Raw genomic sequence first — 16,323 nt, 5'->3', positions numbered from 1 at the left:
AGCAACTTGACCTTGCTCTGACCCCCAAGCATGTGATCAGGGGACTGGCTCACCCGGTCTGGGCATCGTCGACCCCACAGGACAGTCTTTTATGGGACCGGGACAGGCTGGGACCTGGGCCCCGGGACCCTTTGCTGCAGTGCTTGCACCTGGACAAACGTCTCCTTGAGCAACAAAATACAAAGAAACTATAAGGGACTAAAAATAACTGTGTGCATGTGCCGTTGGGGCGAATTCTGGGCAACAAGATACAAAAAGACCCCAAAAACCCAACTGCAACTTCTGAAGAGCGGGGAGCAAAAACAGGGCACTGCGCACGCCCCCTGCACTCAGCACCACCAGAGTGGTGGGCAGACCGCCTAAGGCAGCCCTGCAGCCCGACCCCTGGACACACCCCTCCCCTCCCCCATGTAAGGAACCAGACGCCCCCGCCCCCCTCGAGCTAATGTCCATCTGACGCGAGGTGGTGTATGAACGTCACCGGTCCTGGTCTACGTGCTGAGTCCACAAACCCCTTCTAATTCATCCTGGTTCTGTCACTCACTAGCTGTCACTTAACTTCTTGAGTCTCCTTTTCTTCACCAGAGAAATGGGAATACTAGTGACATCCACTCCCGAGGGCTGTTAACTGGAATGGACATCGGAGAGGCAAAGCCCCTGCACAGGGCTGGAGTCGCTCAATAGAAAACGCCTTCCAGCGGGACCCGCCGGCGTGTGGGGAGCACAGGGGTCTTTCCTACCACAAGCTCACGTGACTGACAGGCAGACACGGCTTTCATTCAACCCAGCTCAGAAACCAGGCCAAGGTTATAAAAATGGGAATAAAGTTCGGGGACGGATTCCCGAAACCCCCCGCAGGCCCTGCATCTGCACAGGAGCCCCTCGAAGTAAATCAGCCTCCCCAGCCTCTGGGAAGCCCGGCTGACTGACGCGGGTTTTCTGTCTCTGAGGGAAAGAAAGCCTCTCCGTATTCGAATTACAATTGTCCACAAAGCAGGAATTTCGAGGTCCTTCTGTAAGATGAATAAAACTCCTTCACACACAGCAGACTTTATTATTCATACCAGGTTTGTCAGTTCTCAGAACGTGGGCGCCAAACACAGCTTTGCACTGAAACCACAGACAGCAAGTAACAAGGCACAGTCAGCATGAGTGGCCAGTGCACTTTATTTGGTCTCCTTCCTGCTGCCAGAGGAGCCGCGTGCGCCAGGCGGGGGTCCGAGCTGGACTCCACGAAGGGACGTCAGGCGCACGTGGGCCTGACGCGGCCCCGGGGCCCGGCCCAGCCTCGGTGTTGGCGGCGGTTCCCCCGGGCGCGGGGCAGGAGTGTGAGGTGGGGCGGTTTCCCGGGAGCCCCTGCCCGATGCCCGGCTCCCCCGGGACGCGGTAGCACCTGGCGCTGGGCCCACAGGGGCAGCTCCGCCCAGGGAGGGCGCCGGGGCCTCCGACTCAGCATCCGTGGGGCTGGAGCGCCGTCCTGATGCCCGCGGCCAGGGCTCGCGGCGTGGGGCTCTCTGCGGTGCAGCTCACGGGCAGGCCCTGCGCGGCCAGGGCGTGGGCTGTGGTGGGCCCAATGGCCACGAACTGCAGGGAGAAGACAGAGGGGCCTCAGTGCACCAGCAGGGCGCGATGGGAGCAGGGCCTGTTGCCTCCTGTCTGTTAGGACATCGCTCTTCCCTCATGTGAGAGCTTATAAACGAGATGACACCTCCTGAAGTGAACCCAGCTCTACCTCCTGCAAAAAGCCTTCGTCTCTTTACAGCCTCACCATCGGCCTGAGCAGCTCTCGCTAGCCCTACGGCCCGGGCGCGGGGCAGGAGAGGCCTGGAATCAATCAGCGCCTGCCACGGGCGGGGCCGGGCGGAGCACAGAACAAAGTCTGAAAGGGGCTCTGCGTGCCGCGTGGGGCGGTGGCTGGGCCCTAGGAAAGCAGAGCAGTCAGCACCAGGGCCCGGAGCCAGAGGGTCGGGTTCACATCGCAGCTCCACAGGACGGTGGCCTCAGCAAGTGACCCACCCTCTCTGGGCCTCCGTCCCCTCCTCCGTGAAGCAGAAAGGTTAAGAGGTTTCCTCATCAGGCTGCTCTGAGGAGTAGATGAGCAATGCGTGTAACCACTCGCATGGCCCCGTGCCTGGCACAGACAAACGCCCAGTGACCATCAGCGGCTGCTACCTGTAGGACCGTCGTTATGTTATCCCAGATTAGAAGCTCCAACGGCCTGGGCCTCGTCAGCAGGACGCCCCTCTCCAAACAAGCTTGTGTCTGATGGTCCCATCCAGAGCCTCACTTTGGGCTGAACATGATTTTTCGTTGTGACTCTGGCCCTTGCTAGCTGTCATTACAAATCACTTGGCCTTTTTGATCCTCGGTTTCCTCATCTGTGAAAGGGGCACAATTACCCTGCCTCTCAGTTGCCGAAGCAGGGCTGAACTGAGAAGATCGACAGCTTCTGGCAGAGAGAATGTGCTCATCCCCACCCCGCTCTGGACTAACACCGCGGACATGGACCCGCCTGGGAGTGGTCTGTGAAGGTGAGCCCCCGACAATGGCAGCCCCTGCCCAGCACCTCCTTCACCGCCCTCCCCAGCCAGGCTGGCGGTAGTGCGAACAAGATACCGCCCTTGCACAACCTCAGGACGCTGTGGCCTCACACTCCTCCCCAGGGCGTGTGGGAATGAGAGGAAGAGGCTGCTGTCTCACAGAAGCTCGGGCTCCTGTAGCTCCCACACTCCCCCCCATGAAGCAGCCACCCCTCAAGAAACTCCCCGAGGAAAAACATGAAGCTGGACCCCTACCTCACATCATGTACAAAAATTAACTCCAAATGGATCAAAGGCCTAAATGGGAGAGCTAAAACCATAAAACTAGAAGAAAACATAGGAGTGAATCTTCATGACCTTGCATTAGGCAATGCTTTCTTAGATACATGATGAAAAGCACAAATAATAAAATAAAAACTAGATAAAGAAAACTTTTGTGCTTCAAAGAACACCGTGAAAAAAGTGAAAAGACAACTCACAGAATGGGAGAACGTTTTTGCAAATCACATATCTGATAAGGGACTTGTATCCAGAAAAAAGAACTCTTACAACTGAACAAAAAGGCAACCTAGTTAAAAAGTGGCAAGGATGTGAACAGACATTTCTCTAAAGAAGATATAAAAATGGCCAACAGCACATGAAATGATGCTCAACATCACTAGCCATTAGGGGAATCCAAACCAAAACCACAACAAGAAACTACTTCTGGTATATTCATAGAATGGACTGTTACCTGGCAATACAGAGGAATGAAGTACTGACACATGACGATATGGGTAAACCCTGAAACCATTATGCTAAGTGAAAGAAGCCAGTCTCGAAAGGCTATATACGGTATGATTCCATTTATATGAAAAGTCCAGAATAGGTAGATCCACAGACAGAGATTGGATTAGTGGTTGCTAGGGGGTTGGGGAGTGACTCTAATGGATATGCAGTTTCTTTCGTGGCTCTGAAATGTTCTGGACCGAGAGGGTGATGGTGGCACGCCTCTGTGAATTTACTAAAAACCACTGAATTGTACACTTTAAAAGGGCACATACGCAATTCATAAAAAGTGAGTTTTATCGTACATGAATTATATCTCAATAAAGCTATTTTTTCGGGAATTCCCTGGTGGTCCAGTGGTTAGAACTCTGCGCTCCCACTGCTGGGGGCCCGGGTTCGCTCCCTGGTTGGGGAACTAAAATCCCACAAAGCCGTGCAGCACGGCCAAAAAAAAAAAAAGCTGTTTTTTTAAAAAAGAAACATTAAAAAAGAAAGAAAGGTGGTCTTTTCTCCATTTTATATTCTTGCCTCCTTTATCAAAGATAAGGTGACCATATGTTCGTGGGTTTATCTCTGGGCTTTCTATCCTGTTCTGTTGATCGATATTTCTGTTTTTGTGCCAGTACCATACTGTCTTGATTACTGTAGCTTGGGGGAAAACTGGACAGCTACATGTAAAAGAATGAAATTAGAACCCTCCCTAACACCATACACAAATATAAACTCAAAATGGATTAAAGACCTAAATGTAAGGCCAGATGCTATAAAACTCTTAGAGGAAAACATAGGAAGAACACTCTATCCCATAAATCACAGCAATATCCTTTTTGGCCCACCTCCTAGAGAAATGGAAATAAAAACACAAATAAACAAATGGGACCTAATGAAACTTAAAAGCTTTTGCACAGCAAAGGAAACCATAAACAAGACAAAAAGACAACCCTCAGAATGGGAGAAAATATTTGCAAATGAAGCAACTGACAAAGGATTAATCTCCAAAATTTACATGCAGCTCAATATCACAAAAACAAACAACCCAATCCAAAAATGGGCAGAAGACCTAAATAGACATTTCTCCAAAGAAGATATACAGATTGCCAACAAACACATGAAAGGATGCTCAACCTCACTAATCATTAGAGAAATGCAAATCAAAACTCAATGAGGTATCGCCTCACACCAGTCAGAATGGCCATCATCAAAAAACCTACAAACAATAAATGCTGGAGAGGGTGTGGAGAAAAGGGAACCCTCTTGCACTGTTGGTGGGAATGTAAAGTGATACAGCCACTATGGAGAACAGTATGGAGGTTCCTTAAAAAACTAAAAATAGAACTACCATACGATCCAGCAATCCCACTACTGGGCATATACCCTGAAAAAACCATAATTCAAAAAGAGTCATGTACCAAAATGTTCATTGCAGCTCTATTTACAATAGCCAGGACATGGAAGCCACCTAAGTGTCCATCAACTGATGAATGGATAAAGAAGATGTGGCACATATGTACAATGGAGTATTTACTTAGCCATAAAAAGAAACGAAATGGAGTTATTTGTAGTGAGGTGGATGGACCTAGAGTCTGTCGTACAGAGTGAAGTAAGTCAGAAAGAGAAAAACAAATACCGCATGATAACACATATATATGGAATCAAAAAAAAAAAAAAAAAAGGTTCTGAAGAACCTAGGGGCAGGACAGGAATAAAGACACAGATGTAGAGAATGGACTTGAGGACGTGGGGATGGGAAAGGGTAAGCTGGGATGAAGTGAGAAAGTGACATGGACATATATACACTCCCAAATGTAAAATAGATAGCTAGTGGGAAGCAGCCCCATAGCACAGGGAGATCAGCTCGGTGCTTTGTGACCACCTAGAGGGGTGGGATAGGGAGGGTGGGAGGGAGGATGACGCAAGAGGGAGGGGATATGGGGATATATGTATATGTATAGCTGATTCACTTTGTTATACAGCAGAAACACAACGATGTAAAGCAATTATACTCCAATAAAGATGTTTAAAAAAGAAAGAAAGAAAGAAAGAAACTCCCTGAGATTTGGAACCAGCAAACAGCAGACATAATTTCAGGAGAAGCAGTTTGGTCACAAGATGACTTTTCCCCGTGAGCCTTTTATTCCCTCTGAAATCGTCTGGTCACAGGAGAGAGGGCGTCTGGAGAGCTCCGCTCTCGGCCTCCCCACCACGGGCCTGGCCGGGCCCACGGAGCCTGCCTGCAGGGCTGGACCCGGGCTGCAGACAGTGCCCCAGACAGCCCTGTGCTGATGCCCGTGCTCCGTCCCTGGGCACCGACCGGAGTGAGCGTGCCAGCCGGGGAGGAGGGAGGGGCCGGCAGTGTCTATACAACTGAGACAGTCCTGACCCCCCAGGGGTGCTGGGAGCCGCACCTGTCGTGAAAGGTAAGGGCCTTCACTGCTGGCTGTGTGAGTGCCCGCAATGCTAGTGGCCTGTCCTGGGCGCTCCCAGTCATACCCGCGCCCCCTCCTCAGTCCCCCTTGAGCCCTTTAAGATTATCCCCATCCCAGGCACCACAGGGCTGTGACTACTTGTAGACTCCTAACAAATAGTCCCTGAAGAGTGCGAATGGAAATCCTTTGAATTAAAAGACGTGAAAAGGGGAATCACTTTTAGAATAATTTCAAGACAGATGGGAAAAAAGGGAAAGGTTATGCTAATACCTGTGCCAGGCCCTGAGCTAAGGACTTTGCCTGAATTCTTTCATCTAATCCTGAGACTAACCTATCAGGGAAGACCATACACATGTCTATAAGAGCCACAAAGGGATAATTATCCTCATGCTACAAATGAGGAGACAGGCTCAGAGAGGTTAAGTAACTAGTCCAAGAGCACCAGCCAGGAAGTGGCACTGCTGAGCTGCAAGCAGGGGCCTGGGACTCCTAAAGCCCTGCCTTTTTTTTTTTCCTTTGGCCATACCGTGCAGCATGTGGAACTTCCCGGACCAGGGATCGAACCCGAGCCCTCTGCAATGGAAATGCAGAGTCTTAACCACTGGACCACCAGGGTGCAGAGTCTTAACCACTGGACCACCAGGGTAGTCCAGCCCTGCCGTTTCTACAGAGCTTCCATCAGGGTGTCTGTGAGGTCAGGAGTGCTTTGGCTTCACATGGAAACTCTAGGCTAATTAGTAAAAGTTAAAAAAAAAAAAAAAGAATCTGAAAAAAGATCAAAAGCCCACTGAATACCTCACCTTAATCTGGTCAATGTTGTCACCAGATAACTCTTGAATATGCTTGAGACTGTGTGTCAGGCCAGAGGGACTGAAAAACGTGATGCTGGCTGGAATGCCCTGCGGGCAGAGAGAACAAGGTCGGTCCCTTGCCTTGGGGCCGAGGAGAGAGATGCTCCCCACCCCGTCACCCGCAACCCCCAGAGCCCCAGCAAGCAGCCCCAGGCAGCCCAGGTACATTCACAGCAGGAGGGTCCCCACTGATGCTGGCGTTCTGGGCCCCACGGAGGCGGAGTTCAGGTCGGGAACTGTTTAGAGAGGGGAGCGATGGGAGAGGCTGGGTGCTGTTCCTTGGTCGCTCTGCAGGCCCCCAGATCAGAGGGCACAGGCACCGTGGACCCAGCGCCCAGGAGAGCGGACAGTGCCTCTAGCTTGTGCGGCCGAAGTGCACTGATCAAGTAAGGCAGCAGCCCGGCCCCCCACCAACTCCCCGTCCCTTCCGGAAATGGAGCAGACAGCAGACAGACTGGCCCTCTTGGCCTTTCTGAAAGCTTTGGTTTGTGCTAACAGGGTCTCCGAGTACCAGCCAGGCATTCAGAAGCCCGTCCTGGGAGAGGAAGGGGAGGCTTCTTACTGGATACAGATGTGGAAAACCTCGATCAACCCAAACAAGAACCGTGCACCCTTCTGCCTGAAGCCTCCAAAGGTTCCCGCGGCCTCCCAAATTCAGTCCAGACTCCCCCGTGGGCCCTGAAGGCCTTCCCAGTGTGGGCCCAGCCCCTCTCCAGCCTCTGCCCTGCAGCTCCACCAGTGCCCCACACCATGAAGAATGACATCAGGGCCACTGTTGACCCCAGGCTGTGCAAAGGGCTTTGTGTAAATTATCTCCTTTAATCCTCGTAAAAACCTTATAGATAGGTCTATTCCTACTTCCCAGATACAGAGATGGAGCCAAAAGATGGCCTCCTCAAAGTGGCACAGCTGGGGATGGCAGAACCAGCGTCAGGAGGCTTGCGCCCCTCCGCCCTGCCTGCCCCAGTTCCCTGGAAACCCCACACACCTGCTGGGAATAGTAGCTGTTGAGGTTCCCCTGGATTCCTGGGTGTGGGATCGTCTGGTAGACAGTTAAGCTCTCCACGGGAATCCCTGGACACAATCAGGACACAAACCAGGAGACAGACTTCACTGCCCCGGGACCACACTGCGGGGCACAGGTAGTGGAGACCCCCCGGTGCTGCACGACCCTCCCGGAACAAGCCGCCGGGAGCTGCGAGGTGTGGGCTCAGTGCCAGCAGACTCGGCCGGCCCTCTGCAGCCTGCTTAACACTGCGGAGTGGCTCACGCGGTAGAGGAGACTGAGATGACAGAGGAAGGACGAGGATCCTGAAAACTCAGCCTTCCTTCGTACCACGGACGCCTTTTGTTCCCGTGTTTGCGTGGGTTGCCCACAGGATTGGCCCTGGACGCTCCCCCACGGATGCTGTCTGTGTGGAATCCCACACTGAGGGCCAGGGCTGCAGGCAGAGCTTGGAGGGGGTTTTACCAGCCTGGGGGCTGAAGCCACGAGCCTTCTAGGGCCTGGATACCTTGGTCCCTGGCACCTTGGGATGGAGCCCGGGGGATGGAGTGGGAGCGAGCCTAGGTTGGCCGGGCTGGCGGACGCTGCTTTGGGTGCGTGATGAGATCAGCTCCCGCCTTGGACTGGTTTCCACACGTGCCCGCCCCGGGGTCACCACCACGCCACTGCCCACCCGTCCTCCTGGGGAAGGCTCCGTGCCCCTCTGCATGCTACCAGCTGAGCTGAGCGGGTGGACGGGAGCGGATCTGAAGCAGGAGGGAGGCCTGCACCCCGCACCTAACGTGAGGGGCGCCCGCCTTCCGGCCTGGCTGGTCCATCCCAGGCCTGCTCTCCCTGTAGGTCCCCAGGGCTGACACCCCGCCACCGCGAAGGCTCTCGGTGGACCCCAGAGAGGCGGGGGAGTCACCTTTGTCCTTGAGCATTTTCGGCAGGATTTCTCTTTTGAGGGCTCCACAGGGAAACAGAAGAGGCAGTGCTGACGACTCCCCTGCGGATAAACAGGCAGACTTCGTAGGCGGAGGGGCAGCCCCGGGCCCTGCCCTGCGTCTTTGGCTCCAGCACCGTGAGCGGGAGGAAGCTCACGGGGGTCACGTGGGCAACAGCGCGTAGACAACTAACATCCACAAGCCCGGGGCTGCTGTCACCCCTGCTCCCTAACCCCCGCCCGTCGTGGTGGCTCCGGGCAGCGGTCACCACTTAGAGTGCAGTGACCAGAGTCAGGTTAGAGGTCAGGCCTGGTGGTGGCCTTGGAGCCACAGTTTCTGCCTCTGGAGGAGCCTGGATGGGCCGGGAGGCGTTTGGAGCCTGGGCTCCCGCCGTGAGGAGGCAGGAAACGGCAGCCGCCGCCGCAGCAAAGACAAGCTGCAAGGACGCTCCTCGGCCGCCAGGCCAGGAGCCCAAGGGCTGAGGGTGGGCCGCGTGGGGGCCCAGCCTCTCGCCCCCGCGCGCATCTCCGCCCTGGGAGACTGAGCCGCAGGCCTCGCTCTGCAGAGCCGTGGAGACAGCATGCGAGACGCCACCTCCCGGCAAAACTGACCGGCGGTCAGATGGGACTCCTCCGCACTGTGAGAACAAAGCACTTTAGTGGAAGCGACCGCTTTCCCCTTCCGTCTGTCCATCAGATGTAAGGAGCCGTAGCGAGTGCTGGTCAGGCACAAACACGCATTTCCCCACATCCGTAAGATCTCTCTGAACACATCCCCTTTCGGCGCCTGCAATCAGAGGGAGGAACAAGCCAAGCTCTTCCCCTCCGGCACCATCTCCACGAAGGCTCAGCTAAACAACAGGAATGACTGTAGGCGTCCTTATTTCAAGTTGCCCAATAATTACAAACCGGCGAGTGTTTTCTTTATTTAAACGGCTCTGTAAGTATCAGTACCGACATAAAAGAACACAAGCAATTGGAAAACTTTAAAATATACTGTATATAATAGATGCTCACCGCTTTCTCTTTTCCAGTGTGAGGAAATGTTTTCACGCAGTACAGACGCCACCCCTCGTGACACACTTTCAAAGCCATGACCAGGTGCTATTCTGAGCCAGAGCCCAGGCGTCCCTCCAGTGTCTGTGTGTCCGTGTGTGTGTTGGGGGGTGGGGTGTCCAGGAGCCTAGGGGCCAAAGCGGCTCCCACAGACCCTTCCCAGCGCCTGCTGTGGGGCAGCTGTAGGACCGGCAGCCAAACCAAGGTCCTACTTTTCCTGCAGGCTCAGCCCCAGGGGTGTGCAAGGGGCTTCCGGAAGATTCCAGAATCGGCCCTTCGCAGCCTCTCTTCTGCGGGTGCAGCAGAGCACTGAGCTGCTCATCTGTGTGCCCTGACTGCTGGTCACTACTAGGGAGACGGGGAGCTGGACGCACACCCCGGTGCAGGGCAGGCATCTGTCTTTTTCCCACTGCACCCCAGTGCCCGGAGGAGAGGCAGGCCGAGCAGGACCAACCAGCTCAGCTGGCTTCATGGAAAAGCACCACCGTAGCAGCACAAGGGAGGAAAACCTGAAAATGTCCTGGTTGAGACCCGCCGCAGGGGAGGGGAGACATCCCGTGACTTTACTTCCTGGGTGCTAACCTCCCAGAAGTCAAAGGCAAATAATCAGCACTCCCAAATGGATTATGTCCTGCGCAAAACTCCTCATGGGACTCTCACGTGACTGAAAGATGTAGCAGATTACTTGTTACATTTACGGGAAACAACCTCTGGTGGATGAGGACGTCTATGGCCCATCTCATCACCATGTAAACTGACAGCATCTCCAAAAACGGCTGAGCTCAACCACCCAACCCTTCCTGTTTGTCATAAGATCGTTTATGGAAAATAAATGATTCATTATTTTAAAAAAATTTCCTTTTTGGGATGAGCTCACTGCCTACTGATTTTTAACCCAACAGGCCAAAGCTAAATAGGCCAATGTAAAAGCCGGTTGATTACACAGGGGTGAGAGGTGGGGTGTCCCCAGGACGACAGGGGGCGACAGGGGCCCGGCAGGGGTCTAACCCGACGCGGGATGGTGAACCACAGGGCTCAGACGCTCTGCTCTGCGTTCCTTTAACGGGAAGGGGGCCTGGCCCGCTGGGCTGTCGGGCTGAGGACAGCAGCTGTGCTGGAAGTCCTAAGAGGACGTTATGCAGCGGAGGCGGGGGCTCTGCAAACAGTCACTGCTGGTGATTAAGAACTAGACCGAGCGTGTAAATGTCATTTCGCTGGAGGAGATGTGCGAGTCTGTAAAACTCTCGCACCTTCCAGGCCTGCGATGACCGCGCCCTCTCAGGCCTGCTGCGAGGGAGGGTCCAGTCGTGCAGGCGGTGGGCACTTAACGTAGGTAATTAGGACCACGAAACTGACTGCGGGACGGAAGGAGAGCCCAGTAAGTGGGCGAGGCTGCAGGGACGAGCCCTTGGTCAGTCAGCGCAAGTCCAGGGGGACAGTTCAAATAACCCGCACAATCTGTCTGCCTCTGACACCCTCCCCCTCCTTTGCTTTCTCTCAAAATGTTGAAATTGTCTTCTACGTTTGACCACTTAACTTGTACTGATACTTTCTTTTCCCTTAGCGGAGATATCCCAGGAGGGAAGAACTGTCTGTCAGAACGACGAGCTTTCAGATTAAAGGAGGTAATAGCTTTAAGCGCTTATAACAGTGCCTGTCACAGAATAAATAAGTGTTTAAGTAAAATAAATAAGCAATAACTATGAACTGGCCTGTTTACTCCAAGCACTGGAAGTAGATTCTTGGCTTTTAAAAATCAAGCTTCAGAGTTGACTGGGGGAGAAAATCATGAACGCCTGGGTAAAACCAAGGTGAACGTCCTCGCCAGCAGTCAAGACGGACTCTTATTTGGATGTTATTCCAAGTGCGAACTGAAGATTCATTAGGACCCATGGGGTGAACACTGGCCGTGCCGTGTGGAGTCTGCCCTCCCGCCTGTCCCCTCACAGCTCTGTGACCTTGGATGGTCACTCGGTCCCCGAAGCCCGGACAACAGCACCGTCGAAAAGAGCGCTGGGTGATGCTGGGTGCCCCTGGGCTGTCCCTGGGGTGTCTGAGCCGCCAGTGACGGCTGAGCTGTGGCCTGTGCCTGGTGTGACGGGGGAACCACATTTTTATTTTTTTTATTTTGATTAATTTAAATTTAAATAGGCACATGCGGCTCCTGGCTGCCATACTGGACCGCGCAGCCTGCAGTGGACGGTAGTGAGGACCAGATGAGACGAGGCAGGGGCGTGCCAGGGACACGCTGACCACCCAGGAACGTCTCGTCCTCGACGTTAACACAGCGCATACAGTGACCCAGGAAAGAGGAAATAAAATTCTTCTTAAAAGAAAAGTGGAAAAAGGAGAGCCAACTGGGAACCTGGGAAGTCCCTCTGCCATCCCCTGCCGGAGCTCCAGGGGGCCTGGTCCCCGGGGAAGTGGAGGATGTGGGACTTTTTCAGGTCCAGCTCCTAGGGGTCAACAGAAACACACGAGCTCGAGAACCTTCACCAACAGCACGGGCTCGTGACAGGGAGGCCTCCTAAGACTTTAGAGGTCGTTACCTGGAGAAGAAATGTTCTTACACACTGCGCCCAGACACAAAACCACGCACCACGGTCCCAGAAGCCGTACAAATTCCTGGTTAAGCTGTCCTCGCCCCCTGCCCACCCGAAACCACCACCCCAGGGGCAGAGAAGACACCCCACTCCCGGGACCACCTCAGAGCAAAACCTCAGGCGTCAGCAGCCAACCCGGCCCTGTCTCCTAGCTCAGCAAGTTCTAGAAAGGGTCTGCAAACCGCAGCCCCAGGTCAGAGCCCAGCCCACGGTCTACGGCTGCTCTCGGGCTACGACGGGCAGAGGCTGTGGCCGCAGAGACGGCGTATCTGGCCCCTCATAGACAGTTCCACAGCCCCGATCCTGAGGAGCGAAGCTCTGATTCCCTCTCAGTGATAGAAGGCAAGCTGGTTCTATGCCATCTTTCACGTCACACATCTCTCAGGGAGGGGTCAAAGAGACAAGGACACAAGAGCATGTGTGTGCAGTTGGATCAGACGTGTAGGGGAGAGGCTGGGACACACAACTTGGAGGTGGGGCTCCCTTACACGTACACATCGAGCCTCTCTGTCCTCTCTCTCAGAGAGCTCTGCTCCAAAAATCTTGGCTCATATTTCGTCAGAAGCCGAAAATTTCATAATTAATTTAAAGCTTAATCCTTATTTAAATACAAGCATCCCCAGAACCCTTGCCATTTTAAGTCTCAGCCCATACGCTGCCCAGTGATGAGCTTATGGGGGCGGGGGTGAGTGGGCTCTTTAGGGGGAGCGGGCTTTGGGGGAGGGAATTAGGAATTTGGGGGAGGGAAGAGACTCCCACCAGGAGGGCGGGGAGCCGGCAGAGGGAGGGACGGTGCCGGCAGCTTCTGCTGCTTCCTCTCCCCTTACAGCCCCTGCACAGGGTCTTGCCTCTGGTTTTGTCTCCAACCCTTTTATTCTGTGTCATGTTCAAGTTGCCTCAAGTCCTTGGGTGGAGGGGGTGGAGGGCAGTAGGCTGGATCTCAGACCAGCGCAGACAGATGCAGGTACAAGGCAGCCACGGTCTCACCAGCCACGCCATCACCATCGTCACCGAGAAGGCACCGAGGACGTGGCCCTTTCCCGAGGTGCTGGCTGTGAGACCAACCAACAAAAACAAATGGGCTTCATTTGGGGCGACCTTGTTCTACTTACTAGAACAAATGTACTCTGCAAGCTTTTCTGCATTTCCACAGTTTTCTCCTTCTGTATGCAGGCCAATTTTATTCACTGGAAAACAACAACAACAGAATATATTTCTTTACATGGTTATTAAAGTCCTGTTCCTGTGTCATTTTTTAAATGTGCAAATACAAAGGCACATGCTTTACAAATGACATGGAGAAAGTCTCCCCTTGGAAGCTGGTGTAGGGAGACGAGAGAGAGCTGGGTCCCAGCCCCACCCTCCCTAGACCTGTGGCTGCGGATGGTGAGGCATCATTATCAGCAACTTAGTCTCAAAAGGCTCAGGAAAAATTGTTCTTTGCCTTGTATTTACAACTTCTCTGTAAGTTTTCTTCAAAATAGCTTGGACAGATTATCAGAAAAGGGATTAGTGGGCCAAAGGGTACAACTATTTTGGCAAAGCTTTTGAATACATGCCGACCAAGTACTTCTCAAAAGATGTGAACCAATTTTCAATGCCATTTAGCAATATTTGAATACATTTGTTTCACCGCACCCTTATCAGCAGCATTATATAGTTAACTAATTAATTACTTTTTGTAAATTTAATAAGGAAAAAAAATCACATTTTAAACTGAACTATAGTGTCCAATGAACAAAGCTAAGTCAGTGTGGAAGGAAACCTCCTCTTTTCCTTCTCTCCTCTGCTCTCATCACCACACCTCTGCACTCTGGTTACCCAATGTGTGGGTTTTCCACACCAAGCAATTCTCCAGTTCTCAGCTGGGTGTCCTACAAGTGGACTCAAGTCTGACACTCTCTACCGGGAGGTAGCGTCAAATCCCGAGGATGGAGGGCCCAGTCCCGCAAACTGCTCCCGCTTCAGACCCAGGTCTCTGCTTGTGCCTCTGACTGACCAGCTCTAAGTCGGAGGTTCTCACAACCCACTCCTTGGGTTGGATCATTTGCTAGAACAGCTCACAGAACTCAGGAAGATGGTTTACTAACTACTGCAGATTTATTACAAAGGATATTTCAAAGGGTGTAAATGAACAGCCAGAGGGAAGAGATGCATCAGGCAGGTATGGGGGGAGGGCCTGGGCTTCCATGCCCTCTCCTGGCTCCAGCCTCCCAGAACCCTCCGTATTACTGCCCTTCTGGATTTTTATGGCGGCTTCATACATAGGCACGATTGATTAAATCATTGGTCACTGGTGATTAATTCAACCTCCGGCCGATGTCTTCTCCCTGGAAGTAGGAGGCAGGGAGGGCATGAGGCTGAAAGTTCCTACTCTAATCGGAGGACTGGTTCCCAAGGCAACTAGCCCCCAATTTAAGGGGCTTTCCAAAAGTCACCCCATTAAAGTCAACTCAGGGGGAGTTGAAAGAGGTTTGTTATGAATAACAAAATACACCCTATCTTTTTTATCACTTAGGAAATTCCAAGGGTCTTAGGAGCTCTGTGCCAGGAACAGGGACAAAGACCAAATATATATTTCTTATTATAATCACAATATCACAGTCATTCTTTGGTGTTTTATTTGTACCTTGCCTGCTTACCTAGAGAAGCAGTAGCCTTTCCCACCACATACACTGACTTAGCATTCCATTTTTCTTTCAGAGACTTTCTCCAGACTGTAAAACATGAAGTTTGATGTGAGTTGCAAATACCAAAGTGGCCATTTGGACTGCTGCCCAAGGCTGTCTGTTCATCCTAAAAAACTTGTGAGCAAGGCAAATTATTAATAACCAAATATAAAAAACAGCATCTCAAACTAAAATCCATTTTTATATTCTGTTCATATTCTGCAGGCAAATTTTTAAATCACTTTGGCAAATGTTTCAATATGCCTTCCTTATTGAAGGCATTAAGTATTAAATCATTTCCACAGTTGCACTAGAGGCATTTTTAATGTATACTAGTAAACATAACTTGAAGAATTAATTTGCATGGTAATATTAAAATTAAAAAATCTAGACTTTTTTCTTTTTTTTGGGGGGCGTGCCATGCAGCTTGCAGGATCTTAGCAAGGGACTGAACCCGGGGCCATGGCAGTGAAAGCGCTGAGTCCTAAACACTAGACAGCCAGGGATGTCCCCCCAGCATCTAGACTTTTAAAGAAAAAATTACTGGTCGTGAAAAAGAGGCAACTTAAATGTCTAATAAAGCAATATGACTGGTTTTACTCGGGATATAAATCTGAAAGCAGTCAAGAAACTGTCATCTCAGATGGGAAGGCTCATCTATCTATTAGGTCAAAGAAGACAATAAATTACAGGTTCATAAACAAACACAATTTAATAGAGAACACTATTATTTTATGACAAAAAATAAACATCTTTAAATATGGATTAAAGAAAAACCAAGAGAAAATGGATAGTATAAATGTGTCACAAGGCCACTTGGCATTCAACATCCTTTTACAAGATAAGGAAACATTAGTTCTTCCTTCCTAAGATCTGACTGTGAGCGTAATTTTCCCTTAAATTCAATAGTGTTAATCTACCCTTTACACTCCTACGAGAAATTTCCTTTTAAAAAGCAGTAAAAGACTGAGTTTCACCTTCTTTCCTTTCCTACCCCACAAACGTAAATAATATTTATTTAAACATTATCTACAGCATGTGAACAAACCATTCTCCAAGCATCATAGTAGATATCAGCTGGAGCAAGCCCTGGGTGAAATCAGAATGCCCGGCTTCAGAGCTGGCTCTGCCCCTTAACTTGGGTTCGTTCCTGGCAAGTCAGCTGACCCACCTCCTCTGTTTCCCTGTCGAGATAATGGGGATCAACTACACCTCTCCTGCCTGTATTCATAGAGCTGTTGTAACAATCAAAATAAGAAAATGTATGGACTATATTGCACACCTGTAACTTATATAATATTGTACATCAACTATACTTCAATTTAAAAAAAAGAAAAAAAGAAAATGCATGGGAAAATGCTTTTTAAACTATAAAGCACTATAAAAAGTTATGGTGTCCATGCTGGGTTTTTTTTCTTTTTCATCATCTTCATCCTCAAAACACATATAAAAGGGAAGGCACAACTGTAAGACCAAGAT

The 16,323-nt window shown here is 51.4% G+C and overlaps 1 protein-coding gene across 4 annotated transcripts in view; it reads right to left on the bottom strand.

The window, feature by feature from the left end:
* Nucleotides 1-1,149: 1,149 nt before the first annotated feature.
* The window catches only part of UROS (uroporphyrinogen III synthase), a 33,369-nt gene continuing 18,195 nt past the window's right edge, over nucleotides 1,150-16,323 (bottom strand). For 2 of the 4 annotated variants that reach the window (XM_059900764.1, XM_059900765.1), the window contains 6 exons: nucleotides 14,818-14,892; nucleotides 13,288-13,362; nucleotides 8,499-8,579; nucleotides 7,574-7,659; nucleotides 6,535-6,633; nucleotides 1,356-1,584 (listed from right to left, as the gene is read on the bottom strand). In XM_059900764.1, coding sequence (XP_059756747.1) covers nucleotides 1,450-1,584; nucleotides 6,535-6,633; nucleotides 7,574-7,659; nucleotides 8,499-8,579; nucleotides 13,288-13,362; nucleotides 14,818-14,892 — 551 coding nt within the window. In that variant the 3' untranslated portion in view covers nucleotides 1,356-1,449. Of the gene's footprint in view, nucleotides 1,585-6,534; nucleotides 6,634-7,573; nucleotides 7,660-8,498; nucleotides 8,580-9,128; nucleotides 9,304-13,287; nucleotides 13,363-14,817; nucleotides 14,893-16,323 lie in introns of those variants that run through there. The other 2 variants (XM_059900763.1, XM_059900761.1) reach the window with 2 other exon arrangements.

This window comes from Balaenoptera ricei, chromosome 16 (assembly GCF_028023285.1).
Source record: "Balaenoptera ricei isolate mBalRic1 chromosome 16, mBalRic1.hap2, whole genome shotgun sequence".
NCBI classification, from domain to species: Eukaryota; Metazoa; Chordata; class Mammalia; order Artiodactyla; family Balaenopteridae; genus Balaenoptera; species Balaenoptera ricei.
This window is presented reverse-complemented; position numbering and strand designations above follow the sequence as displayed.